This window comes from Manis javanica, chromosome 1, assembly GCF_040802235.1.
Source record: "Manis javanica isolate MJ-LG chromosome 1, MJ_LKY, whole genome shotgun sequence".
NCBI lineage: Eukaryota > Metazoa > Chordata > Mammalia > Pholidota > Manidae > Manis > Manis javanica.
Genome location: NC_133156.1, coordinates 196,937,675 through 196,965,611, shown reverse-complemented (window position 1 = coordinate 196,965,611; position 27,937 = coordinate 196,937,675). Strand labels below are relative to the sequence as shown.

At 35.0% G+C, this 27,937-nt stretch overlaps 2 protein-coding genes across 2 annotated transcripts in view; one reads left to right on the top strand and one right to left on the bottom strand.

Moving 5' to 3' along the window:
* The first annotated feature begins 202 nt into the window (after window positions 1–202).
* Window positions 203–2,575, top strand: LOC108405566 (prolyl-tRNA synthetase associated domain-containing protein 1). Its single transcript, XM_036991094.2, has 2 exons — window positions 203–535; window positions 1,572–2,575. The coding sequence occupies exons 1-2, from the start codon at window positions 212–214 to the stop codon at window positions 2,013–2,015; spliced, it is 768 nt and encodes a 255-aa protein (XP_036846989.2). The 5' UTR covers window positions 203–211; the 3' UTR covers window positions 2,016–2,575.
* Window positions 2,576–7,354: 4,779 nt separating this feature from the next.
* CCDC88A (coiled-coil domain containing 88A) overlaps window positions 7,355–27,937 on the bottom strand; it is a 141,952-nt gene continuing 121,369 nt past the window's right edge. The window contains exons 23-31 of the mRNA XM_073213021.1: window positions 21,292–21,437; window positions 20,200–20,292; window positions 19,876–20,090; window positions 16,422–16,505; window positions 15,249–15,449; window positions 14,601–14,672; window positions 13,604–13,684; window positions 11,571–11,839; window positions 7,355–11,387 (exon numbers count right to left, since the gene is read on the bottom strand). Of these exons, the coding sequence (XP_073069122.1) occupies window positions 10,392–11,387; window positions 11,571–11,839; window positions 13,604–13,684; window positions 14,601–14,672; window positions 15,249–15,449; window positions 16,422–16,505; window positions 19,876–20,090; window positions 20,200–20,292; window positions 21,292–21,437 (2,157 nt within the window). The 3' untranslated portion in view covers window positions 7,355–10,391. The remainder of the gene's footprint in view (window positions 11,388–11,570; window positions 11,840–13,603; window positions 13,685–14,600; window positions 14,673–15,248; window positions 15,450–16,421; window positions 16,506–19,875; window positions 20,091–20,199; window positions 20,293–21,291; window positions 21,438–27,937) is intronic.

Genomic DNA, 27,937 nt, shown 5'->3' with positions numbered 1-27,937 from the left:
AAGTGGCTCCTAGTAGCAGAACAGAGGACAGAATACACATCCAAGGACAGGGGACGGGTTGAGGAGCCTCTGCCCTGTCCAGGTCACCTGTAACGAGTGGTCTCCTCCGTCGGATGATGTCCAGTACTCCCTAAGCTGATGGAGGCTCTGATGCTGCTCAAATGGAACATACGCTGGACCTAGGAAATCTACATGAGGGTAAGGAAAGGCTATGCGAATGCCGGTGCCACCCTCCTGTGGGACACTCGGTAAAGTTCTCCGCAGGTCTTCCAGCGCGACCACAGAGAACTACACTCAGGAACGCGCGGGCGGGGAGCGGCCCCGCCTCCGGAAGGTGCCCTGTTGGGCTTCCGGCGCCGGCCTTAGTCCCGCCACGCACTTCCGGTCCCGGTGCCTATTTTCCGTCCCCGGAAATCGCGCCCTGTTCCCCGCTGCCCGCCACAACGGGAACATGGCAGCCGCCGAATTGCGGGAGGCACTCGAGCTGCGACTCGACCAGCTGGCCATCCGCACGGAAGTCGTGGAGCACCCGGAGGTGAGGGGCTCCGGGAGGTGTCAGGCGAGGCTGGGAAGCCCAAATGTCCCAGGACTGTCGCAGAAACGTTCGTTATGGGGCATTTCCCGAGTTCCAGAGTACAAAGGGGAACCGACAGGAACATCCGAAGCCTCTCAATTTGGGAATATGATGTTGTGAGAAAACTTACGTTTTCCTCTTTGGAGTGATGTGCGCACATTTGAGAACTAGTGCCGTATATTGAGAACTTAATGTGGTGTGTGGGGGGTATGTTTATTTTGTGAAGATAAAGTAAGTTAACAAACAGCCGTTTGCGCGGTAGCTACTATGTATGAGGCATCTTGCGTTGGGCAGGACACCAAGGTTAGTGTATTTATGTGAAGACTTATTTGTCGGTATTTAACGGAATCAATGTATAACTTGAGAGGTGGGGGGGACAAAGTTTTTACCCACGGCACGAATAACGGTATTACTAAATATGGTGACCTCAAAGGGTAGAGAAACCCATTAATATTTCTCAACTTTTCAAACTTAACATTCAAAAACGGCACCATTTTCTCTGACCCATTTTCCCTTTTGTGTAGTCCTCGTTAACTCTCCTTTCACTGGTACATATTTGCTAATTCTTTGATGTGCCCTGTTAGTGCAGGGTCTCATTCCCTGCCCTTTCATCTTCACTATGGTTATATATTTGTAGTAAGGTATCGTGGTTTGGATGTATACTGCAATTCTAGGAGTCTGGGCTGCTATAAAATTTTAAGTACCAAGAAGTTTAAAGAAGAAACAAAAAGCATTTTAGGAATGTGAAGGGTTGGCCGGCACATTTGAAAAGAGAACTGGCGTAAGAGAAACTAACTGGGTCCTGAAATGAGGAGTTGAGATGGCAAGGGCTTGTAATTATTTGGTGGTGGGTTGGGAATGGGTCTCTACTAGTGAAATCCAGGGCATTGAGTACTCCCTAACCTTGCTGTTTTCACCAAGCAAGCAAAATTCATGTAACCGTGTGTGTGTGTGTGTGTGTATATAAGCATATTATTTTTAATTTCTCATTTCACAGGTATTTACAGTTGAAGAAATGATGCCTCATATTCAACATTTGAAAGGAGCACATAGTAAGAACTTATTTCTTAAAGACAAAAGGAAAAAGAGCTATTGGCTGGTGACAATTCTTCATGACAGACAAATTAATTTAAACGATCTTGCCAAGCAGTTAGGTATTGGGAGTGGAAATCTGCGGTTTGCTGATGAAACAGCCATGCTAGAAAAACTAAAAGTTGGCCAAGGCTGTGCCACACCCTTGGCACTCTTCTGTGATAATGGAGATGTGAGATTTGTTCTGGATTCTGCTTTTTTGGAAGGTGGACATGAAAAGGTATACTTTCATCCAATGACCAATGCTGCAACCATGGGATTGAGCCCTGAAGATTTTCTCACATTTGTGAAGAAGACAGGACATGATCCCATCATACTAAATTTTGATGGAAACAACAAATTGGGCTAATGTTTAGAACACCTTTATTTCTGAAAGATGTTTTTGTAATTGATAGAAAGCATTAAAAATGATAAAGTATTTAGCACCTCAGTTTGATGACTACCTGTTATTTTAGGAATTTTTCATTTTCAGGGAGCTAAGTTTAAAAGGATATATTGAGGTAGTTTTACCTCAGATTCCAGGGCCCTATCCCCCATGACAATTACTCATGGAAGGAATGCCTTCAGTAACTGAGAATAAATTAACATCAAAGCCAAGACTGTTAACAAAGATTAAGTGTCTTATATCTTCTTTAGGGTGTTTATTGTACTTGAAAAGAGTAAGATGCAAAAACAGCATACATAAAATTATACATATAGGGAAAGAATCAAAAGGATTATAACAATATATTAAATTGTTGATAGTTGTTATTTCCAGGGAATGAGAATTAAGGTAAAAGAACTCCCCATCAAATAATTAAAACAAACATGGGGGCAAGGGCAAAAACTTCCCATTACTGGATATTTGTTTTTAAATCAGTGATTTTTCTTTCATCAAAATAATAAGCTACCTTTATAAAGTGTATTTTTTAGAAAATGTTTATCTAGAAAAATTACTCGAAGTATGGAAAATGTGATAATCATTATACTGGTGAAATTACATTTTAAACAGCAGAGGAATATCCATTGGAAATGTAGACCATTAAGCATTTGTTTTGTCTTTATGTTGGAAATGTGAACATGCTTGAACAAGTTTCTTCTGCTAAGCTATATTAAATTTTACTTATCCCCTTTCAAATGCCATCTGAAACATTATAAGACCCAGGATTATGTATTGCCAGTTGTCATGCAGAGACTGGTTAAAAAAATAAAGGAAAATTGACATTTTTTTCACCTGATTACTTAAATTCAAACAAAGCCCTTCATTAGCTGAGGATGTGACATAAACTAGACAACAAAAATAGTCTGGATATTTCAGGAAAATGTTCACATTTTTCTCTAGTACAGTCACATAGGATATTTGTTAGATAACCAATTTTCCTAAATTTGATCACAAAAATATAATTTCTGTTTGGCAGAGATAGTGTACTTAATTTGTACCAATTTGTATAACTGAGAGGCAAAATAAAAGTAAAAACTTGTCATTTCTTGATGTTGATGATTAGAAACTACAAGTCTACTCATGGCAGAATTTTTATAAAATACAGGATGGATTTAAGAGATGGGGAGTTAGAAATATATTCCATAAATGATAACCTTATTCTGAGGTGCCATGTTAGTTTTTAACCTACTCTGTACTTAAAGAAAGTAAAATTTAGGTTGCTTTGCAAATAATATGAAGGTTTAGTAAACAGAATTAAAGACAAACTGTTCTAACTGCCCTCCCCACCTTATGGTGAAAACCGTCCCAGAAAGACTGACACAAGGCTTGCTGCTATCTTAACATTCTGCCTTACAAAGTTTATAAACAAAATAAGATTGTTTTGTACAACCCATTATTGAATTTAAACCTATTTTGGGATTGACAGTACTGACAGACTCTCTTTCTTCCAAAACCTCCAGTACTCATCCCAAAATGATTAGGACAGAATCATCTAAACAAGATTATGGGTTATGTCTGAAAATACGTTTTCCAGGGCAAAGGAAAAGGCAATAATTAATAGTTGGCTAAAGTTATAATTTTTAAATGATTACTAACCACTTGCTATAAAAATCACCATTTTGTTTTATTTTTTTATCAGTTGATAAAAAATTGTTAAACCAACTTAATTATTTTTAGGAGTAATAAAGACTAAGATGAAAACAACTTTAAAAAGATCAACCAAATAATGGTATCTTGTTATGAATTGGATTTCTGGGGCTGTTACTAGGTATTGCCAAATAATAACCATTTTGCCATTCAATGCCAAATCCCCTCAGTAGCATTACTTTTAAAGGAAATGTTACAGCTTTTGTAATTACTTAATTTGGTGTTTAATAACAGTTAAAAGTACAGTGGCAAACATGGAAAGAGAGAACCCTTAGTAGAAAAGAAAAAAATTTTATATCAGGTTTTGCTAAAGGGTGTTATTTGATCCATAAGCATTCCTTTTAAGGCATTTTCATTTGTCCAAATATCTTAATGTATACATCAAGGTTTATATATAAATGGGCTCCTTTTGTATTTTTCATTCACAGCCTAAAGATAAAAGTACATCTCAGGACTAACTGTAGCATAGAAAAAACAAAACTTCATCACTTTTCTCATAAAACATAGTCACTTAGCATACATTATTACTCATTGTAACTCCAGATTTGGTACAGTATCTTTTTCACTTCCTGACAAACTGTTAAGACACTGTAGGCTGTAATACTTGCTTTGTGAAGTGGCTGCAATTCTGTAATATGCACAGTGATTTTTAAGTAGGCTCTTAGCATGCCTTGCATGAAAGGTGCTACGTACAAACCTGTTTTATGAACTCTTTGGTAACTACCAGTTCAAAAACTTGGACAAAAACACTTCTGCATGGCCAGGTATGAAGCATTTTATTGGTCCTCTGGGCCAAAGCTATTACCCTGTATATTGAATTCTTCAGTTTCCTTGCGGGTTTAGGTGTGATATAGAATAGTCAGATAATTAAAAGCATGATAGTCCCCAGTCAGGAAAGCAGCCCCAGTTAGTTTCTAGTTGGCTATACTATTTTGTCTGACAGAAGTAGTACATCCAAGGGAAAACAGTGACTTCCTACTAAGCTTGCTCCTGAAGGTATCTTACGGAGAATTAAGTAAAATATTCATGTGGTTATTAGTCCTGCCCTTAGGCATTTTCTGCTTGAAGCAATAATGTGCTGCTTAGTTTAGCAGGTTCTTTATTTTAGGATATTAATATCCCAGAGAGGTCAAGCTGTGATACCATTCACCCTCACTGGGTCATCTACTCATTAAATTTCAACTCGGTTGTCTTGGGATATGTCCTAGTTGTGCAAATTAGATGCCAGTTAATAGAAATCTAAGTTACCCACTTACTGTATTTAGCTAAAACATTTCTATATCTACTTTCGATTTGTCCACCTAAAAATGAATTTACATTTTTTACATACAAGTGTCTCTAGACTGCCATGATGCCCATTGTCAGTTTGACATTTGAATCTAGGGAGTCATGATGGACAGAGGTTTCAAAGTCTAGAGAACAAGTTTTAAATACGTCTGTTGTGCAATACTTCTAGTTTAGTAAGAACTATTTATATTTACATTTACATAGCACCTTTCAGCCAAGAGTTTAAAAGTGATTTAACGTTACAGCATTTTTTGGTGGCAAAATCTAAGTTAATGGTGGCATTAAGTTAAGTCCAGGTTCTCTTTCACTTCAGTCTCTGGTCAACTGTACATGCTCTTTTCATTAACCGTCTTTCTAAAAGGAGACTGAACACAACACAATGGTGGTGGGGTGGGAGAGAGAGAAACGGGGAGAGGTAGAGAGTAAAGAAGGGAGTAGGAGAAACATATTTCTCATGGCAACTAGGTTAGTGATGAAACACACAGTTCATAAACCACTCACTTTGGAATATGGAATCATTCCAAAAAGATTTTCAGAGCTGATAATGAGAGCCTAAGAAGAATATTGGTACAATAAAAATGTCAATATTTTTCTCATTTCAGATGTTAAATGAGTTTGCATTAGTAAGTTTCAATGCATTTTTTGCTTTCATAAAAACAAAACTGATACAAAATTGGAACTACAAAAAAAATCGATGTTTCCCTGGGTTAACTAAATCTACTTTTTTGTGCTTCCTTCAAATGTTTAAGGTAACAAAAGCATACAAATATTTCAAAAGTACTAATAACAGTTATCAACTTTAATAAAGGGCAAAAACAAAATTCTTATTAATAAGTGATAACCTTAATAATAAATGAGTTCCTGGAAAAATTCAGATCATAGTAAATTATTTACATTATTTTTGCCATAAGAAAACTTCTTAAGCAACAGTCAGCTCTCAAGTTAAAACACACACACTCTAATACTAAAGAAGGGAAATGAGCTATAAAACAGCAGCTTTATCTCAGGAATACCATTTGCTGCAAAACAACTAAAACAGTTCCAGAGAAACACTAATTACCTTCGATCCATGTGTGAATGCTTAGTGGGGAATACAGGAAGATTATTATTACTGTAAATTTTTATAACTCCTGTCTCATTTGGGTTTTTTAGATTTATCATATAAACTGAATTTCTTTTGCAGTGCATCAAAATAATTGGTTTAAAAAAAAATACCAACACATGCAGTCTGCTAACCAAATAAGGCTCTGACATGCCAAAACAATGTTCTCTGCATCTTGATAGATAGTACATTCCACAATATACGAAAGCATTTAATGTAGATTTACACAACTAAATATAAATGACTAGATTTTGGCTAATACTTAGCAGAAGCACTGAGCAAACAAACATGAATAAACAAATGATGAAAGAAGTAGATTGTTCTTGGAGAACTTCTTGAAACCTTAAAACACTTGGTCCTTAGTGAGAGAACATCCTTTATTCAGCAGATATTAACAGTACAATGTATAGTAAGTCCTAAAACCTTCTAAAATTTTTGGCAGTTGATTCCAGTAGTGCTCCTTGATTCAAGGAAGGAATGAAGGTTTCTATTTCTTGCCTGCTCTAGTCACGAAGGATTGTTTAAAGTCTCCTTAAAGATTTTTAAAAATGATTCCTATAGTTGGGTGTCTTGTTACTTCAGAAATAAAGGCTTCATATTGAAAAACTGAACGACACTTTTCTCTCTGTATTTAGTTGGAAGGTAGAAAGAAGAAAGAAAATATAAGAAAAGCTTGAAGATAAGAGAGATAAAATACAGAGTAGCTACTGTAAGAACAGCATGCACTAGATATTTCTATAGGAATGAAAGTGACAGTAAGAGACAATTTTTCTTAGGCTCTTCCTAGAAAAGTCATTTAGTTTATTCTCAATTAACATTGTGGGGAAGTTGTATTCCTACCACAAAAAAAGACTTCAAACTAAAAATTCCTAAAACATTCACTCATAAAAATCAAATTTATATTGAGGAAAAAAATTTTTTTAAAGGTTTGTTTCCTACATTGATACGCAAAAACTTAAGGCAATTAACTGATCTTGTTTTACTAGTAAATAGGGCAGAAAGTCACAGATTAAGCAAGCAATATTTAGATCTGTTAATGCAATGTGCACTTGTTCTTAACACAGTTAGTTTGTATAAATGAGACTAATCTCATTTACATTTTAAGCAAGAAACTCACCACTTGGCCCACATGTCATGTAGTGGGTAATAGAATTAGGAGCTTTGTTGCTCCCTAGACCTGCTTTTTGAATTTCTGCTTTCTTGTACTTTGTCCACATCTGCAGGAGAAAAGCATTTCATGTTATTTAATCAAAGGTTAAAAAGAATACAATTCATGAAGATAAGAACTAAAGAGCTCTCACTGATTAGGGCAAGGAGAAAGGTATCTAACTTTGGGAAGTTTGTTAATCTACAAAACATCTCATTACTTAAAGACTGATTTTTATGTATTAAAAGCTAAGATAATATACCCTTTTAGAGTCAGATAAGTTCACTTATACTATGTTTATTTACTAAATGGTCTCATATGGTTTTAAAGTAAAAAATAATCCTTTATGCAGCAACAGAAACATCCACAGTGAAATATTTGTATTATCTACTAAAAAAAAACAGGGCTTAAAGCATATTTTATAGGCAAATAATATGCCCACTTAAACGGGTATAGCTGAAATTGCTTTGGTCAAAAGGGATCCAATGCCTAATATAGTTTACAATGTCACACAAATAATAAGGGTAGAATTTCTAGAAACTTAGGCCAAGTATATGAAAGCTATTCAGTTTAATATAAAAATTAGGGGACTAAATCTCCAAATAGTTCTTCAAATAATACTTTGTGAAGGTGTAGGGTTTTTACAGAGATGTTTTAGAGGAAAAAAGTGCAGCTGCTCAGTTGAGTTAGAATTGCTACACTTTCATCACTTAAGAAGAAAAAACTGCATTTCTGTAAAATCTCATTTATAGAGAGCATTATGTTGATTTTTTAAAGTTTAGGAAACATTGGCTTTATGTGATTTCTAAGGTTTTTACCATTGCTAAAAATTTTATTTGAAGTGCTATGAAGAAACATAGGTAAGAACCTAGTGTTTTGGAGGAATTTTATGACTCCACAGCTAGTGGTAGTTTCTGGAGGAAATCTAGCCTGTTTTCTCAGACAATCCTCAAGACACATGGATATGGTATATACCTGTCTTACATGCACAGTACGTACCATCTTTTTGAAAGCATGCTGTATATATAACTATAGCCATTTGGATTGGAAATAACTACTTTCCTATAAGTCTAACTTTATAAAATAATCACATAATTTTTAATACAATAGCACATGATCTCTCAATGTGTTTTGCATAAATAAGTTTAATTTTTAAGTTTAATGTATGGCTACATTTATAGTGTCTAAAAAGCTGAAATGGTTGTGAAATAATCTGACTATATGGAAAAGAAATAACACTAATTATTACATTTGTATCCTATATGGTCCTCATCTAATCTCACCTACATTTACCATTTACCTTTATTATTAGGTTATAAAAAAAGAAAAGGAATACCAAAAACATTTGAAAGGTTAAGACTGGCTGTGAAACAACTGACAATAAAACAGACAGAATACTCAAGTAGAAAATAGGTGGTGCTAGAAAATAGAAATATGAAAATTTTCTGATTTTATTTGATCACCTGCACTACCATTTTTAGTAATAGCTTGTTATGGGAAAAGGAGTGTAGTCAAAGATACAAATGGAAGGGGCCTAGCCCCTGAATTAATCTTTTGTAAGTACAAGAGGATGGCTTAATTTGCAAAGGATACAAATTTCACTAAGCAAAGGTTTAGTAGATTCTGTTTGCTTTGGCTCAATTAATAACAATAATAATTTAACATGTATAAAATAATAATTTCCTTCCCATTGAGAAAGTTATGTATTCCTTCCAGATGCCAGCCTGAGTTATTACCAGTAATATTTAGGCTGAATTAAATGGCAAAAACATTCTAAGACAAACTCCTCCAGAAGTAAGTGAATCAGGTTATAGGGTTTTAGAGGTTTTTGTTTTACTCTGGGAGTTAGACATTCAAGTTTAGCTGATTTTGCTTAAACACGCTATGACCACAGCAAGATAATCTAAAGCTTATGATAATGGAGTCAGAGTTAGTAAATATTTTTTCTATCTTACATGGGTTTTTTTATTGTTTAACTAAAAGTTTGTATTTATTCTTAGTTCCAAAATTTGTTCTACCAAAAACATACTTTGTTTAGATGGTTACAAATTCTAATCTTACATTTTATTTTAGCACAATGTACTCATTTTAGAAAATTCTGTTTTAAGGACATGTATAATTTAATTATAAATTAATTACAGAAGTAACAATCTTCATCACTTTTTAACTTGTTACTCTTTTTGAAGAGAAGAAAAATGCAAATTTCCAACACATTCAGTATGATTTGGTTTATTTCTTTGACTCTACATAAAAAAAGTAATGGAAAAACTATTGTGTTAACTGATTCCAAATAAAAAAGTTGTCTAGAAGGTAAGATAGTACTTGAGCTCTTATATTATCAGATGGAGAAAAGTGCAGAGAAGAAATAAAACTAATACAAATGCTCCTAGTCATTGTATATGTCACATTTGAATTTGATGGTTTTTTAAATAATTATACTGAATTTATGAGTATTAGCAATGTTTTAAATCTCAACAATTTTATAAATATGGGCAGTAGTTAATATTTGCTACACAAAGTGTTAACTGAGTTATTAACTATTTCTTTGAAAATAAAACAGCAGGGCAGAAGGCATAGTTAAATGGCAAAAAAAAAATGGCACCTTTTAAATATTTTTTCCCCTTACTAATACCATGCATGTGCAATATGAAGCACACATTCTGGAAAAAAAGGGATGAGCGGAAGAGAGGGTGGAAGGGGGAGAAGGAAAGCTAAAGAGAGGGAGGGAAAAAATGAGCATTTTTTTTTTTAAGTAACAAAGTAAATGTGACTTGGAAATGCCTTCTTGGTAATTATAGCATGCAGCTATTTTAACATGCTTCTAGGTATCAGAGTACTCTCTTATCAGGTGACAAGAAATGTGAAAGAAGAGCATATATTGTTAAGGTTTTTAAGGTCATGCAGACAGTGTGCACAATGCAATTAATTATTCATGTAGGCTTTGGGGTTACACATTTATGTTTGTATATATGCCATCATGTACAACTGAACACTATGCCACAATTTAAAACTGAAAATATAAACCTAGCCAAATGATAGCTTTTTACAGCAGCTCTTCAAATCAGATTAGAGAAGTATAGTATATATCAAATGACATCAGTTTTATATTGTGTGGTTTTGATCATACACAACCATATTCATACCAGACAGTGTGATTATCTTCAGAAACCAACAATGTAGCTTCTGTGTCACTGGGATAGAGGCATGCAGGAGTGATAAGATTACTTGTATCTACAGAAGACTGTGGGTTATTGTTACTAGGGTTCTGATTATCAGACAACTGTTCATTATCTTTTCCTGCAGCTTTATCCAAAGAGGCAGAAGCCTGATCAGTTACTCTGGGGACTGGCCTAGGAGGTAATCCACTTATGTTGCTAACTAATTCTGTATTCAGGGATAAAAATGGCTGAGATGGATGAGCCCCAGTAAATGACTCTGTGCTATCTTTAGCTGATATTCCAAATGCATAATTAGGCATATTAATAGTGGCGAAAGTTTGGTTTAAAAAATGTGACCTTTCTGTTCTTGAGTTTCCAGCCTGGACATATAGACACTCTGGCTTATGTGTAGCTAAATCATTTTGTGCACAAGAACCTACAGCATATGTTGGACTGTGAAGTGCACGAGAGGACCCCTGATGTAAACGGTACTCACTAGATGCTGCAGTGATGTTGCTATCAGCAGTAGCTGGTGGTGAATCAACTGACATAGGCAGTCTACTGTCCTTGGTCAGAAAATCATGGATGCTTGTCCTACGAGTAGTTCCTTCGGCAGTAGAGATCACACTGCTTGCGCGAGGTAAAGTGGCATAAGGATTACTATCTTTTGATTGTCGTGACAGAGAAGTTTCTTTTACTAATTTTATCTTTCCTTGTGTGCCTAGTTTAGGTTTTCCTGGAGAACTAATGAAATAAGTATCTTCAGTCTTTTGAGGACCAGGTCTTACAAATTGTTCAGGCTTAGTTGTCCATCTATCATAGAAGTCTCCTGGAGATTTTCCACTTACTGACCTGGCCAGACCACAGCTAACTGGTTTGTTTTTTCCCAAAAAGTCAGAAGAGACAGACAAACTTTTCATTACTTCATCTAAAAGATTTTCTTGACTTGAGGACTTTATCTGTTAAAAAAAATCAAAGCAGATTAGTGAATACAGCCATGTTTTTACTTTCCTGATACATTAGACTGTATGATATAAAATCATTAGTATCTCTAAACACTCCTTTAAAAAGAAAAGCTCTAAAGTTTGATCACAGAAGTTTAACTGTAGTGTCCTTCTAAATTAATCATACATAAAACTAACCTGTATTGAGGTAAGCTTGTTGCTTTCTTCTAAAAACTGTTGCAGAGTAACAACTTCACTTCCAGGGGAACCAGTTTTGAACTTGTGATGTGCTCGACTCTCTAATGTTTCAGGCATTTTGTGCTGGAGCACTGGACTTGATCTGGCTTGTCTTTTCAAGTGCTGGATTGGACTGCTACCACTGCTGGACCAAGCCTCATGGTCATGAAGCAGGCTAAATTCTCCACTGCTGTGGCTTTGTGGCCTGCTTTGGGTAGTAACTGTACCTGCTTTGGGAGTAAATGATGCATTTAGAGTTTAATAATAGAAATGAGATAAAAACTATGTAAGTAATAACATTTACTGACTAGATTTTTATGAATAGCCAAACTGACTTTCAAGCTTTGTTTAGAAATGTTTAAACCATGTTAGTCTTTCATTCAGTCTACCATAGCCTGCTTCCTTATTTTGTCAAATTGACAAATATTATAAGCTTCACAAGGGCAAAGATTTGCTTTCATCACCTTACCCAGAGCCTAAACATACAAAACAAGCACTTGGTATGTTTAATGAATGAATGAATGAATAAATAAACAAATAATACATTTTTAAAAATTAAGGTTCAAATAATTATAAAACACCTCACAATTTTGAAAACATGATTATATGAATTTTAAATTACTTCAAAAATGTTAAGATCAAAACTTTTAAATGCTAAAAATGTTAATTCTCTGCCTCACTATGAAGTCTTTATTCTTTATTTGAAGGCTTCTTTGTTCACCCTAAATGAATAACCTTAAAGAAATTTTTTAAATTTAAATGGTAGTTACATAAGGAAAGTCAAATGGAGACATGATGACTTACTTAGATAATTCTAGTAAAAATACAAAACCAAATATGTAGTACTTAGTTTTTACTTAATATCTGAATTATCTGATTTTTTCTGCTTTCCACTGTTGGTATGGTGGCTACATAACCTTAAAAGATCAGTTGAGGTTGCACAACTGTAGAGAATGCAAATTAGGAGTTCTGGAAAAAGCACCCTATAGTTTATGCCATTCCTTAAGAATCGTGATTCATTTTGATCAATAGTGATATACAGTATTGAGATAGAAAAATCCACCTTTTTATGGTTTCCTAGTTACAGAGAGTAAAGTGGGCCATGAAAGATTTGGTGTAAGTTATGTAACATTTTATAGAAATATGATTTCCTTAAGTTTTCAAAACAGAAAAATACTTCTTTATATTTTCAGACTACATTTCTGTACTGGATATAAGAACATGACTATAAAAATGAAAACATTTTCCCTCCTTGAAATCAGATTTTTCAGAGCATTACAACACAGTCATATAGCATTAATGATAAAATTACAACTGAACAAAATCATTTTATGATACAAAAAGCAACAGAATGCATTCACTATAATTTGACAATTCTGGACTGCAGAGAACAACTACTTTAACCAATCTTTATAATCCATTAAACAATTCTATAATCTGAATAGGCAGTATACCTTTAAGGAAAAAGATATTAGTCAAGGTTTCCAGACATTTACATATAAAAATATTATGTTGGAATGCTTGTTAAAAAATTAAGGGAAAGTATCTTGAAATAATTCTTTATATGAGCTATATGCATCCATTTAGCTCTTGTTACACACAAATGTCTTCTCAAGTTAAAATAATTCCCCGTATTTGTGGATAAATTAAGCTATTAAGTATCTCTAAAAAACTGTGTAATGTGTTCAATGTTCATGAATCAGGACAAAAAATTAAGGACAACCATTTTCATGACAAAGACAAAACAAGTAAAATGAGGACCTACATATATTTTTGAAGTAAAGATTATAATAAAATTTTATCTGTGAAGATGAAACATGGAAACCACAATAACTGCTCCTGTTTTTACATTTGTATACATTGAAATACATTTGTATTACAATGTGATGAGTACATGATTTGGATTTCATACTTTACTCCAGAAACTTCATCAGTCTCCCACTTTTAAATCTGGCAATGGATGGAGCATATTAATAAATTCACCTACAGCATACCTTTGACCTCATGGAGTGAAGCATTATTATTGCTATTGCTAGCGGATGTTCGGCTACTGTCAAGGCTGGCTGGTCTTGAAGCTAAATGAAAAAATCAGGAGACAGTGTGATAAAACTTCCTGCTAATGCCACTAAACTCTACATTCTGATCACAGAATGCTGTCAGGAAGCAATCATGCATATGTTCACAGGCTGAACATGCCCACAGAAAGTTGAATCTTAGAGATTAGAGAGCACAGGCATTTCCAGATAAATACTTTGGAACAATAGTTAAGATTCAAAGAAAAGAAGATAAAGTGCATATTTAGATTTGGAAATGATTTCTAGATGGCCACCAAGACTGTTTTAGTTGAACAGGATGACATGTTCCCCACAGAAAAGTGCTAGTGATTAGGTCACTTACAAGAGATCACACAAGGTACCCTGCACATTGCAGAGATGCCACAAATAGGAGGAATATGAGCACCTGCACAGTTAATGTCCTGTATTCCTATCCACACAAGGGAAACAACTGCAGCTAACATGGCTCTATCCTATTTCTTAAAGTTCTGCTTATATATGAAATTCCTTTAACATCTTATCCACTTATTGTTAATAATTTAGTTTGGCAAGATATTCTCAAAATAGAAACTTAAAAATCACAGACATTCAACATTGCAGAAAATGTGGTTTCTTAAAGTTCATCCATTACCAAAGTATTTTTTTAACCACTGGTAAAATGTATCACTCATAACTTTAATCTTATACCAAAATAGCCACAAAATTACCTTTGTGCAGGCATACTTTATGAATGACCTTGACTAAAATAGAGAATATTTAGATGAATAACCTTAAAAGGGGCAAAAGAAAGTATTAGGCTTGAAGAAATGGCAGAGGTAGCTATATAAGTTAAAGAAAACATGCTTGCTGGCAGTGCCACATTCACCAATACAATCCAAGTCTTAGCATTCCCATTCTGTACATAATAACTACTTTCTACATAAAGTTTGTATCTTACCATGAACTCTTGATCCCGTACTAGAATCATCACTAATACCTTGTGGACTTACATCTTCAGAGGATGTAGTACCTACATAAAAGAGCAAAATGGATATAAAAATATTTTTAACCAAAAAAAAGCCATTATAAAATTACTTATGCAGAATATGGAAATTCTTTTCAGTCATAGATAATACATCTTGATTTAACATATTTCATGGATTCAACCAGAAACTGGAACTAGGTGCAAGACAGAATAGCTCTGAGGAGAGTTGATTCACTTAGTGAAAACACAAGAAGCAATGAGACAATCTCCCATGACCCTGCAAAGCAAAGCTAGACCCTGGGTTGTTCTACCTGGTTCTCTATGCTAGAAGTTGGAGTGTTTTAGGCTTTTTTTAAAGCTTCTACTTCTCCTTTTCTCACTCTTTACTTGGTTTACCTTTTACTTTGCTTGTTTGCTCTTTAGCTGTTTATTATGACAAGCCTAGGAAAGATTTCGGTTATTTGTATGATGTTTTAAATTTTTTAAATGATTTCAATTCAAATCCAGATTGTTTTGATAATTATTTCAGGTTGCTGCTATCAAAATTATACACAGGCAAATCAAATTAAAATTCCTGTTGCCAATAGTTACACCACAGTGCAAATAGCAGATGGCCTATACCTTTATTATTAAACAACTGCTTGCATCTGAAGCCTGTAGAAGAGTTGACAGTTGAAAAGTTGATGGCTGTAGTAGAGAAGGCCATAGCTCCCAATTCTTTTCTCCTTTTACCCGTTGAAATATCATCAGGAACCTCCAAATGTTCAGTACTACCTGTCCACTGTCCTGCTAGGACCATGGACTGCACCAGGTCATTCATGGCTGGGATGCAAATGAAAGCAAATGAATCAGCATGGTTAATGTATATGCTTTTATCTCTATTTTGTATTACAAATGAGCTGGTTTTGTCTATGGCTTAATGCAAATGAACACCAAAAACTATAACCATAATGTCATTCTAATTATGACATGCATTTAGCTGAATGAAATGAGTAGGCCAAAGCTTGATAAATTTCAATGAATATTTTTATTCCACCTCTACCCCCTTTAAAGAGAGGAAAAGGAATTTTACTCTGTACAACTGTCATGCTTTTGTGCAGTAATATGCAATACAATTAAAGCCTGCATAGTGTGGTTTTATGGTGACAAAAATGGAATGAATAAAGGTAAGATGGAGAGCAGTTCTTGTACAGCATCATCATTGAAAATGATAAAGAGTCCTTGGTCAGAGCAGGTTACTGAAGAAATTATTCATTTATGAATCAAATAAGTGTACCACTCAGTAAAAACCTGAAAGAGATATCCAAAGTGACAGACTTTTAATGAATTATATAATTACCAATTCAACTTAGAAAAACCAGAGTATTATTATATAAAGAATGACAAACATTTTCAAGAGTTACAAGCCATTTTATTTATTTATTATATTTAATTTCGTTCATTAAGGAAATAAATTCCTAATGCTAAAGGTTTTGTTTTAAGCAAATTTATTTGGGAAAAAAATCTCTATAACATATAATTAAAGGTTTTTTTTTTCCTGCCAACTCTTAGAAAGCACTGGAAATTTATATTACGTGTATGACTAAATATATGCACTTATATGTATCTGAGCATACATATAATGCAAATTCAGTGCCAGTTTTAAAAAAATATTCTTCCAGCTCCTTTTATTAGAGGAAGACTGCACTTTGAAAAATAAGAAAATTGGCACAGTCCAGAGAAAGGTTAGTGAAAAATTAGTAATGGAAGCCAGTGTAGTCATTTGAAAGAAGCTGAACTGTCATAAAGTCTTACACATGGAACGACGGTAGCAGGCCTTCATTTTGTCTTTATCCTTCGGTCTGTTCCTCAAAAAGGGCAGTCTTTTCAGTGCAACCACTTTAATGTCAGAGCATGAGGAAAAACAGAAACAGAAAAATGAAAGAAAAAAGGGAGAAGAACAGATGGGAGTTAAATGTTGAAATTAAGGACAGAAATGAATGTCTGAGTTTCAGCTATGTATGCTATACTAAAGCTATTATTCTTTTGCTGCTGAATGATAATGAAATATGAAATATGCCCTTTGATACTTTAAAATACTTGGAAAAACACTGAAGATAATGATAAGGAACAATATATTTTGAAAGCTTGGATTGGCTAGCATCCTATAAATACAGGAAGTGATTAGAGTCACTTACAGAAGGAAAAGTTTTCCTAGTTAAGTTGTAAAGGTTCACCTTTAAATTAGGGCTATTGGTGGCCCACAAAGCATATGTTATGAAAATATCTAAAGGCTTTTCAATCCTTTATTTTTTCTACTTTTTAAATTATAAGGCTTAATTCTGGAAAAAACATAATTTGGGAAAATACAAATTCTATACAGGAGCATTTGAGTAAATACATCAACCATAACTGGGGTGCCCAGGGATGATTAAAACAGTCTAAAGAAACTTTTAATATTTTCATTAAGAACTTTCATTATTAAACTCTACTGCAGAAAATAGGGAATTCTTGGTATAAACTGAATTCTGGTGTATTTTTAGCAGCACTATGGAAATACACACTCTTTTGAGCAAAATCTTTCAAAAGATAACATTAGTAATTATATTCACATCATTTTGCAAAAGGTTGGCTGGCGGAAGAGAAAAGTATTCTGACAGTAGTAATAAATGCTAGCACTTAATATATAAGCTAATAGATAAGGAAGCACCCTAAAGCAAGCAAAAATGACAGAGAAATATGCATTTATAACATTAGATATTCTGAAGGACTTTCTGAATGAGTTTATTGAAAAAATCAAAGGTAACTTCTAAAAAATTTTGTGAATGAAAATTAGGGTTATACGTAGGTGTCAACAGCATACAAATAAAAATGTTCACTAGAGTTGCTAACAACATTATAAACTACATTTTATCAGATTTGAATACAGAAAGTTATAACATCTTTTGGAATTGCAATTGAGGAGCTAGGGAAACAACCTGCATAAAGTCTTAAAAGCATACTGTACACAGCCTTAGTAACTATGCTCTTTCTTGGGGCTTGCTGTCATCTTGTAAATAATTAAAGCTCTTTGACAAACTGACAAATATCATTCATCAAGGAGAATGCAATTCACATACAGCTTTTTAACTTATTTGCTATTAGGAATGGTCTTGATTCATTTAAACTTTTAATCTGAACTATTTCTCTACTAGATTGGTAAACACAGCTGTTATCAATGATTACAAAGAAATGAACTGAAAGCAAAAATGGACATTTAGCTAAAACAAAGCTGAGTGGTTGCAGCATGCACATGTCTTGTTTAGACACTTTTTCTGTTTTCAACTGTTTTCCAAAGACTGCTTTACTGACAGACACTCTTCCAATGGACTGGATAAAAGGAGTTTTAAGTACGCCAGTGGTGGAATGTGATCCCTCTTACGGCAGTTAGTTTGTAGATATACAATGTTCTTTTCCCAAACCATACTGAAATTAAGGGAATGTTAGCATTGTTGGATTTTGTATTTCTTTTAAAACTTCTAAAACTGAACAACTGCAGGAAAGGAGAATATTACTTCCTTCTGATTCTTACTCTCGAAATGTTTCAGCAGAGAGTATGAAGGAATGACAAATTTGTATTTAAAACAAACAAGATGCCCTCAAAAATGATTGTGCTTTTCTTGTGTATGTTCTCATATCTGCATTGAAGTATCTTCCTTTGATCAAAAAAATTAAGTGTGTCCATTACCATCTCTTATTTAATAAGATGTTAGGTATTTTATTTCAAAAGGTGGCAGATAAAGTTGAATTACCTGGCACCTTTTTAAGGAAAACTTGATCTCTCTACAATATTCAGGTTTCATGTACATTTGCTAACAAGACTAGCAAAAGACCCAGGTAACAATAATCTTATGTGGGGGTATAGAATTAAGCCACTTTCTTGAGACTAACACACACACACACACACACACGGGGTATAGAATTAAATCATTTTCTTGAGACTAATACAAACATATGTATGCATAACACACATTATGCATATATGTAGACATGTACATATGTATTATATGATGGTTTTTGTTCCTTACATATGGATTTTTAGAGTGATATAGGTGCATTCAGAAACATATCCTATAATGAATGTCTAATCTCTTTTACCCTAAAAAATACTCTTCTCAGAGATAATTCCCCCAAGGTTATAGTTAATTTTGAGTGTTTTGAGAGCTGCCCATAAGGAGAGTGTATCTTGGGGGGAAGTATTAGCTATAGCTGTTTTTGCCTATTTACTTCATATACTTCCTATATATAATATGTATATAATTTCACTATTATTCTATATAACATATGTTTGTAAGTATATAAATTATATAAACATACATATTACATTTATATACATATAAATACGTATTTTTAATTTAGTGACTTTGGGGATAGTGTGAATGGATGCAAAGTACCCTGTTTACATATTGTAAGACCACTGCTAGTGGTCAGCTTCTTGGACATCTTCAAAAGGCCTAACACTAGACTTTTTTCTCTCTTAAAATATGCTTCTTCAGGCTTTTCCTTTGCTCTTGCTGTTTAGCTAAGCAAACTAGAAAAGAAATATAAAGACTCTGAATTATATGTGGTACATTATGATGTGTACTTCTGCCTTTGTAATTAAAAAAAATGAAATCACAAGTTTATACACAAACTTCTATCACCACATCTATTTAATTATAATTGGTCATTTACCAACCACTCAATTCTCATAACCTTCAATTAATTCTAAATCATTGAGTAACATTCTCTTCAAATTTATATCTATTTCTCTTTGCTACCCCCCAATGTAACTTTGTTCCAATTTGACATCATCAATATATAAGAATAAAACCTCATTATAAAATGACTTAATATCTATATAAAATGACTTCTTACAAATATTTCACACCTCATAATCCCCTATGAAGTATGACACAAAGGTAAAAAAGGCTTGCCTTGTATTAACAGAACTAGAAACTGGCAGAGGTATTCTGGCTCCTATTTCAATGTTCTTTCTATACTATTTTACCTCCCTGGCCAAATGATGGTATCTTTGTGTATAGTATATCCCTAAACACACAATATAGCAAATCATGTGGTTATGCAGTATTGCAGTATGCAATGCATTTTGTAATTACATGGCATTAAAAAGAAATGATTCATCAGACTATTATCCCAAAGGACTGTTGAAGTTATTTAAGAGGAATCTTTAGAAATGATTCTAAATCAGACTAGAAATCACACATATTTAAAGAATTTAAACACTCACTGCTGCTTTTCTTGGTCCCCAAAGTTTGGCCATCTTCTAAAGAGTTTGAACCTACTGAAGAACTGTCTTGACTATCTGGATGGGGGAGTTGAAGAAATCCTTCACTGGAGTCTGAGCAGGTAGGTGTTAATGTTAGAGATTTCTGACGTTCCCGATTAATATCTTTCTTAGACTTCATCAATTTCCTCATTTTCAGAGTAATCCAGTTGCCTCTCCTAATAGTTTAAAAAATCTTATCAGCCTAAAATTCAACATATAAATCCTTCACAAAATTAAATAACTTTTTTTGTCAAGTCATGAATGAATAAATTTGGTTAATAGTACCTTCTAGGGGGAGATGGGTCATAAAATTTGTATTGATCCATTATTTTTTCTTCTAATTTCTCCTTTTGTCTTCTTAATTCATTTAACTTATCACTATAACAACAAAAATTACATGTTAGGATGGGTATCAAAACAAAAAATCTATGCTATTTCTATTATACTATGGTGCTTCTCATTTCGGGAACAAGGGGAAGAGAAAAATTTAGTAAAGGTGAATCATGGTTCAATACTAAGACAGTTAATTCACTGAGATGCCCAGGTTAAAATCCCCGATTTTACCAGATTCCTCTATTCTCAACAGAGATCCAATTTAGTCCTGTCAGTTCTCTCTCTCAGATCTATCTTTGTATTTGATCTCGTTACAACTGCTTGTGATTATTTTTCAACAGATCACTTCAACAGCCTTCTTAAAATTTACTCATCTCTATTCTCAGAAGCTCAAATTCATACTCTAGAAAAATGTTATCGGTGGTTTAAAAAAAAATACAAATTCCATCATATTATTCTCCTGTTCAAATTTTTCAATGACTCCTTTGTATGGCATAGAGAAACCTTTGAAAAGTGGCCCCTGAGTATTTAGCCACTATTCTGGTGTTCCTCCTTCCTCAGTTTTGCTCCAGGCAATAACAATTACTTTTTAGATCTTATACCATACTATAACATACTTCGTGTTTTTACATATTTTGCTCTCTTGGCCTAGTATACCTCCTCAGGTGAGCTCATATTGAACTTTTAAGTCTCAGATCAAGCAACCATCTTTGTAAAGTCCTCCTTGCCTCTCCCAGACTAAGGTACTCCTTTTTACTATGTTTGCTCTATTTTTATGACCTCCTACACATACTTCCATTATAGCAATGATTTGTATTGCTTCCCTTATAGTACTAGTTCTTTAAGAGCAGAACCTACATGTATAAATGTTAGTACTTCTGGTTCTTAACATAATGTGTGAAGCATAAGCATTCAGAAAAGCATGTATTGAAATAATAATGTCAAAAATCAAGAAAAATTAGCACTGAGTTTCTCTGCCACTGGATATGGCAATGATGAAATCATGAATAATATTTCAGAGTGCCAAAATTATTTGGTACCTACATGTACTGTCTTTGTTCAACATGAAAAAGATCCTTGCTTTCCATATTTTGTTCCAATAGTTTTCTGTTCTGTAGCATTAATGTCTGAATTTGATCTAGCAGATGTCGATTTTCTTCTTCTAAATTTCCTTTAAGTTGGCTTAGCAACTGTTTAAAACAAACATTTATTTTTTAAAATACCAACATTTAAATTTAACATAAATCACCCAAAACATCTGAAAAATACAGAATACTTCACAGACTTGAGTCTTCTGCTATTTGAGCAATTAGATGGTTACACATTGACCATAACATGAGTGATTTATTTTAGAGATGACAGAGTACTGGGTTCTGTGTTCTACCCATATATTTCCTTAATTCTCATGAACACTGGGTTTTAACATATAATAAATTATCTAGTTCCAAAAGCATAGCTTTCTTCAAAACTGTTTAACTCACAGTCTGAAAATTCAATTCAAATCTATGGCCCTCTATTTAAGTAGCTATGAAAACTGGACAACTTATTTTATTTTCTTAGTTTCAGTGACTTCATCTATAAAATAAGGATAATAATTCCCACCTCAACCAGGGTCAGGTGAGAATCCTGGCCACAGGAACCTTCACTTTATCCACAGTTGGTCAGGGCCCCAGGACCCCACCTAGAACAGTAGCTGCTGTGCATTTGCTGAATGAATGAATGATGCTCATTTAAGAATCAAGGTCAGTACAGACACAGTCCAGTAAATTCAAAAGTTTAGGGAAAGGACTAAAGATGGCAAAGTGAGAGGTGAGACAGAGGCCTCCTCCTAGAACCACATATAATATGAAAACGTAATTAATACAACTAATCCTGAGAAAGCAACAGGAGAGAAGGCTGTGCCAGATTGCATACATGTGGAGAAAAGAACAGACCTCACGGAATAGGATAACAACCCCAAAGCTGTGACCCAGCGGGACCCAAGCCCTTGCCTGACCCCAGCTCACCAGCGGGAGGAAGAGAAATGGAGCAGGGAGGGACTGAAGGCCTGGGACTGCTGAACACCTAGCTCTGGAGATCTGCTCTGGGAGCACAAACCTACATTTCATGGTGTTCTTGTGATTAGTAGAGTTGGAAAGCTAAGACAGGTGGAATACCTGGAAAGACTGATTCCAGCCGCTGTGGAAAACAGTGATCCATATCCGGCTGCTCTGGGACAAAAGAAAGGCGGGCAGTCTGAGAGACTTCCTAACAGTGAGAAGGCTGCTAAAGGGGCAAGGATGGCACAGAGCTTACAGCTCATGAGAAAGGACAGGTAGACGAAATTGTCTGGACACACCATGCCCAGCAGGTTGGGAGCTTTCATGATCTTCAGGTGCTACATCCCACCTGGCTGGATAGCATTCCAAGGACCCCCACTGTGACATGCAGCCTGCTACAACTTCCTCCCAGCCAGCCCACCCCTGGCTCACAAACCGGCAACCCCTGCCATGGTGTCAGGCCAGCCAGAGGGAAGCCCCGCCTACAGCAACTACAATCGCAAAGCATAGAGGCTTACACCTGTGTGCTCAGCTCACTGGTTCTGGCAGTGGAGACAGGCATAGCAGCTGGGAAACAGGAAACAGCTCTTTCCTCCCCCAAGGCACCAATACCGCTCCCTTGCAACTCCCAACAATGCTACAGGGGCTGAGCAGCTCCAGAGAGTAGAGCTTCTGAGCACTAGAGGGCGCCACATACAAATATAAAACATCAAAGGAACCTGGTTCAAACCAAAATCATACAAACACCAGAGAGTCAAATGAAACTGATCTGGTCAATCTTCCTGAAAAGAGATTTCAATATAAAAATCATAAACATGCAAATGGAGGTACAAAAAAATATTCAAGAACTCAGGAAAAATTTCCAGTCAGATATCCAATCATTAAGGAATACAATGGAAGGTTTTGAAAGCAGATTAGATACAGTGGAGGAGATGACAAATAGAAATTTGAGAAGTATACAAAGAAGCTGAGCCACAGAGAGAAAAAAGGATCTCTAAGAATGAAAGAATATTGAAAGAACTTTTGGCCAATCCAAAAGGAACAATATCTGCATTATAGAGGTACCAGAAGAAGAAGAGAGAGAAAAACGGATAGAAAGTGTCTTTGGGGAGGTAATTGCTGAAAACTTCCCCAATCTGGGGAAGGAAATAGTCTCTTAGGCCATGGGGGGGCACAGATCTTCCAACACAAGGGAACCAAGGAAGACAACACCAAGACATATAATAATTAAAATGGCAAAGATCAAGGATAAGGACAGGCTATTAAAAGCAGTCAGAGAGAGAAATAGGATCACATACAAAGGAAAACTCATCAGGCTATCATCATACTTCTCAGCAGAAACTTTGCAGGCCAGAAGGGAGTGGCATGATATATATACTGCAATAAAGCAGAAGGGCCTCGAACCAGGACTACTCTATCCAGCAAGATTATTATTTAAATGTGAAGGAGGGATTAAACAATTTCCAGATAAGGAAACGCTGACAGAATTTACCTCCCACAAACCATCTCTACAGTGTATTTTGGAGGGACTCCTATAGATGGAAGTGTTCCTAAGGCCAAACAGCTGTCACCAGGGGTAATAAAACCACAGTAAAGAAACTGGAACAATTAATTACTAAGCAAATGCAAAATTAAATCAACAACACCAAAGTCAATCATGGGATAGACAAAGAGTACAGAATATGATACCTAATATATAAAGAATGAAGGAGGAAAAAAAAGGAGGAGAAAAAAAAGAACCTGTAGACTGTGTTTGTAATAGCATACTAAGTAAGTTAAGTTGGACTCTTAGATAGTAAGGCAGTTAACCATGAATCTTTGGTAACCATGAATCTAAAGCCTGCAATGGCAATAAGTACAAACCTATCAATAATCACGCTAAATGTAAATGGTCTGAATGCACCAATCAAAAGACACAGAGTCACTGAATGGATAAAAAAACAAGACCCACCTATGTGCTCCCTACAAGAGTCTCACTTTAAACCCAAAGACATACAGACTAAAAATAAATGGATGGAAAAAGATAGTTCATGCAACTAATAGGGACGAAAAGGCAGGAGTTGCAGTACTTGTACCAGACAAAACAGACTTCAAAACAAAGAAAGTCACAAGAGACAAAGAAGAACATTACATAATGATAAAGGGGTCAATCCAACAAGAAGATATAACCATTATAAATATCTATGCACCCAGCATAGGAGCACCCACATATATGAAACAGATACAGAATTAAAAGGGGAAATAGAATGCAATGCATTCATTTTAGGAGACTTCAACACTCCACTCACTCTGAAGCACAGATCAACCAGACAGAAGGTAAGTAAGGAGACAGAGGCACTGAACAACACAATACAACAGATGGACCTAACAGATATCTACAGAACTCTACACCCAAAAGCAATAGAATACACATTCTTCTCAAGTGCACATGGAACATTTTCAAGAATAGATCATATACTAGGCCACAAAAAGAGCCTCAGTAAATTCAAAAAGATTGAAATTGTACCAACCAGTTTCTCAGATCACAAAGATGTGAAACTAGAAATAAATTATGCAAAGAAATGAAAAATACCACAAACACATGGAGGTTTAATAATGTGCTCCTAAATAACCAATGGATCAATGACAAAATAAAAACAGAGATCAAGCAATATATGGAGACAAATGACAACAATAATTCAACACTGCAAAATCTGTGGGACACAGCGAAGGCCGTGCTAAGCAGGCTACAAAAATCTCAGGACACAATGAAGGCCATGCTCAGAGGGAAGTATATTGCAATACAGGCCTACCTCAGGAAAGAAGAACAATCCCATTAGAGCAGCCTAAACTCACAATTAACAAAACTAGAAAAAGAACAACAAATGAGGCCCAAAATCTGTAGAAGGAGGGACATAATAAAGATTAGAGCATAAATAAATAAAATCGAGAAGAATCAAACAATAGAAAGAATCAATGAAAGCAAGAGCTGGTTCTTCGAGAAAATAAGCAAAATAGATAAACCTCTAGCCAGACTTACCAAGAAAAAAAGAGAGTCTGCACACATAAACAGAATCAGAAATGAGAAAGGAAAAATCACTATGGACACCAAAGAATTACAAAGAATTATTAGAGAATACTATGAATAAATTATATGCTAACAAACTGGATAACCTAGAAGAAATGGACAACTTTCTAGAAAAATACAACCTTTCAAGGTAAATCCAGAAAAAAACAGAAAATGTGAACAGACCAATTACCAGCAATGAAATTGAACTGGTAATAAAAACACTACCTAAGAACAAAACCTCTGGACCAGATGGCTTCACCACTGAATTTTGTCAAACATTTAGTGAAGACCTCATACCCATCTTCCTTAAAGTTTTCCAAAGAGTAGAAGAAGAGTGAAAACTTCCAAACTCATTCTATGAGGCCAGCATCACTCTAATACCAAAACCATGCAAAGGCACCACAAAAAAGAAAATTACAGACCAATATCCCTGAGGAACACAGATGCAAAAATACTCAACAAAATATTAGCAAACCGAATTCAAAAATACATCAAAAAGATCATCCATTATGATCAAGTAGGATTTATTCCAGGGACGTGAGGATGGTATAACATTTGAACATCCATCAACATCATCCATCACATCAACAAAAAGAAGGGCAAAAACCACATGATCATCTCCATAGATGCTGAAAAAGCAATCGACAAAATTCAACATCTACTCATGATAAAAACTCTCAACAAAATGGGTATGCAGGGCAAGTACCTCAACATAATAAAGGCCATATATGACAAACCCACAGCCAACATCATACTTAACAGCAATAAGCTGGAAAGCCTTTCCTTTAAGATTGAGAACAAGACAAGGATGCCCACTCTCTTCACTTTAACTCAACATAGTTCTGGAGCAATCAGACAACACAAAGAAATAAAAGGCATCCAGACTGGTAAAGAAGAAGTTAAACTGTCACTGTTTGCAGATGACATTATATTGTACATACAAAATACTGAAGAATCCACTCCAATACTACTAGATCTAATATCTGAATTCAGCAAAGTTGTAGGATACAAAATTAATACACAGAAATATGTTGCATTCTTATACACTAATAATGAACTAGCAGAAAGAGAAATCAGGAAAACAATTCCATTCACATTTGCATCAGAAAGAAATACCTAGGAATAAATATAACCAAGGAAGTGAATGACCTATACTCTGAAAACTACAAGACATTCATGAGAGAAATTAAAGAAGATGCCAGTAAATGGAAGTACATCCCATGCTCATGGATAGGAAGAATTAATACTGTCAAAATGGACATCCTGCCTAAAGCAATCTACAGATTCAGTGCAATCCCTATCAAAATACCAACAGCATTCTTCAAGAAACTAGAGCAAATAGTTCTAAAATTTATATGGAACCACAAAAGACCCCAAATAGCCAAACCAATCCTGAGAAGGAAGAATAAAGCAGGGAACATTACCCTCCCCAACTTCAAGCTCTACTACAAAGCCACAGTAATCAATACAATTTGGTACTGGCACAAGAACAAAACAATAGACCATTGGAACAGACTAGAGAGCCCAGTTATATATCCTACCGTATATGGTCAATTAATGTACAGTAAAGGAGCTATGGACATACAACAGGGAAATGACAGCCTGTTCAACAACTGGTGTTGGCAAAACTGGACAGGTACATGCAAGAGACTGAAACTGTATTACTGTTTAACCCCATACACAAAAGTAAACTTGAAATGGATCAAAGACCTGAATGTAAGTCATAAAACTCTTAGAAGACAACATAGGCAAAAATTTCCCAAATATAAACATGAACAAGTTTTTCCTGAATGCATCTCCTCAAGCAAGGGGAACAAAAGCAAAATTGAACACATGGGACTACATCAAACTAAAAAGCTTCTGTACTGCCAAGAACACCATCAACAGAACAAAAAAGGCATCCTACACTATGGGAGCATATATTTGTAAACAACATATCTGACAAGGGGTTAACATCCAAAATATATAAAGTACTCACATGCCTCAACACCCAAAAGGCAAATAACCTGATTAAAAAATGGGTGAGCAATTCTCCAAAGAAGAAATTCAGATGGTCAGCAGGCACATGAAAAGATGTTCCACATCACTATCACAGAAATGCAAATTAAAACCACATGATATATCACCGCACACCAGTTAGTATGGCCAGCATAGAAAAGACTAAGAACAACAAATGCTGGTGAGGATGCAGAGAAAGGGGAACCCTCCTACATTGCTTGTGGAAATGTAAGCTAGTTCAACCATTGTGGAAAGCAATATGGAGGTTCCTCAAAAAACTAAAAATAGAAATACCATTTGACCCCAGAATTCCACTCCTTAGAATTTACCCAAAGAATACAACTTCTCAGATTCAGAAAGACATATGCACCTCTATGTTTATTGCAGCACTTCTTACAATAGCCAGGATATGGAAGCAACCTAAGTGTCCATCAGTAGATGAATGGATGAAGAAGAGGTGGTAATATACACAATGGAATACTATTCAGCCATAAGAAAGAAACAAATCCTACCATTTGCAACAACATGGATGGAGCTGGAGGATATTGTGCTCAGTGAAATAAGCCAGGCAGAGAAAGACAAGTGCCAAATGATTTCCCTCATT

Excerpts from the sequence above, each read along its gene's own strand:
- LOC108405566 (XM_036991094.2), top strand. The coding sequence starts at position 212 with ATGCGAATGCCGGTGCCACCCTCCTGTGGGACACTCGGTAAAGTTCTC. Across the intron at positions 536-1,571 it reads AAGTCGTGGAGCACCCGGAG|GTATTTACAGTTGAAGAAAT; the intron begins GTGAGGGGCTCC and ends CTCATTTCACAG.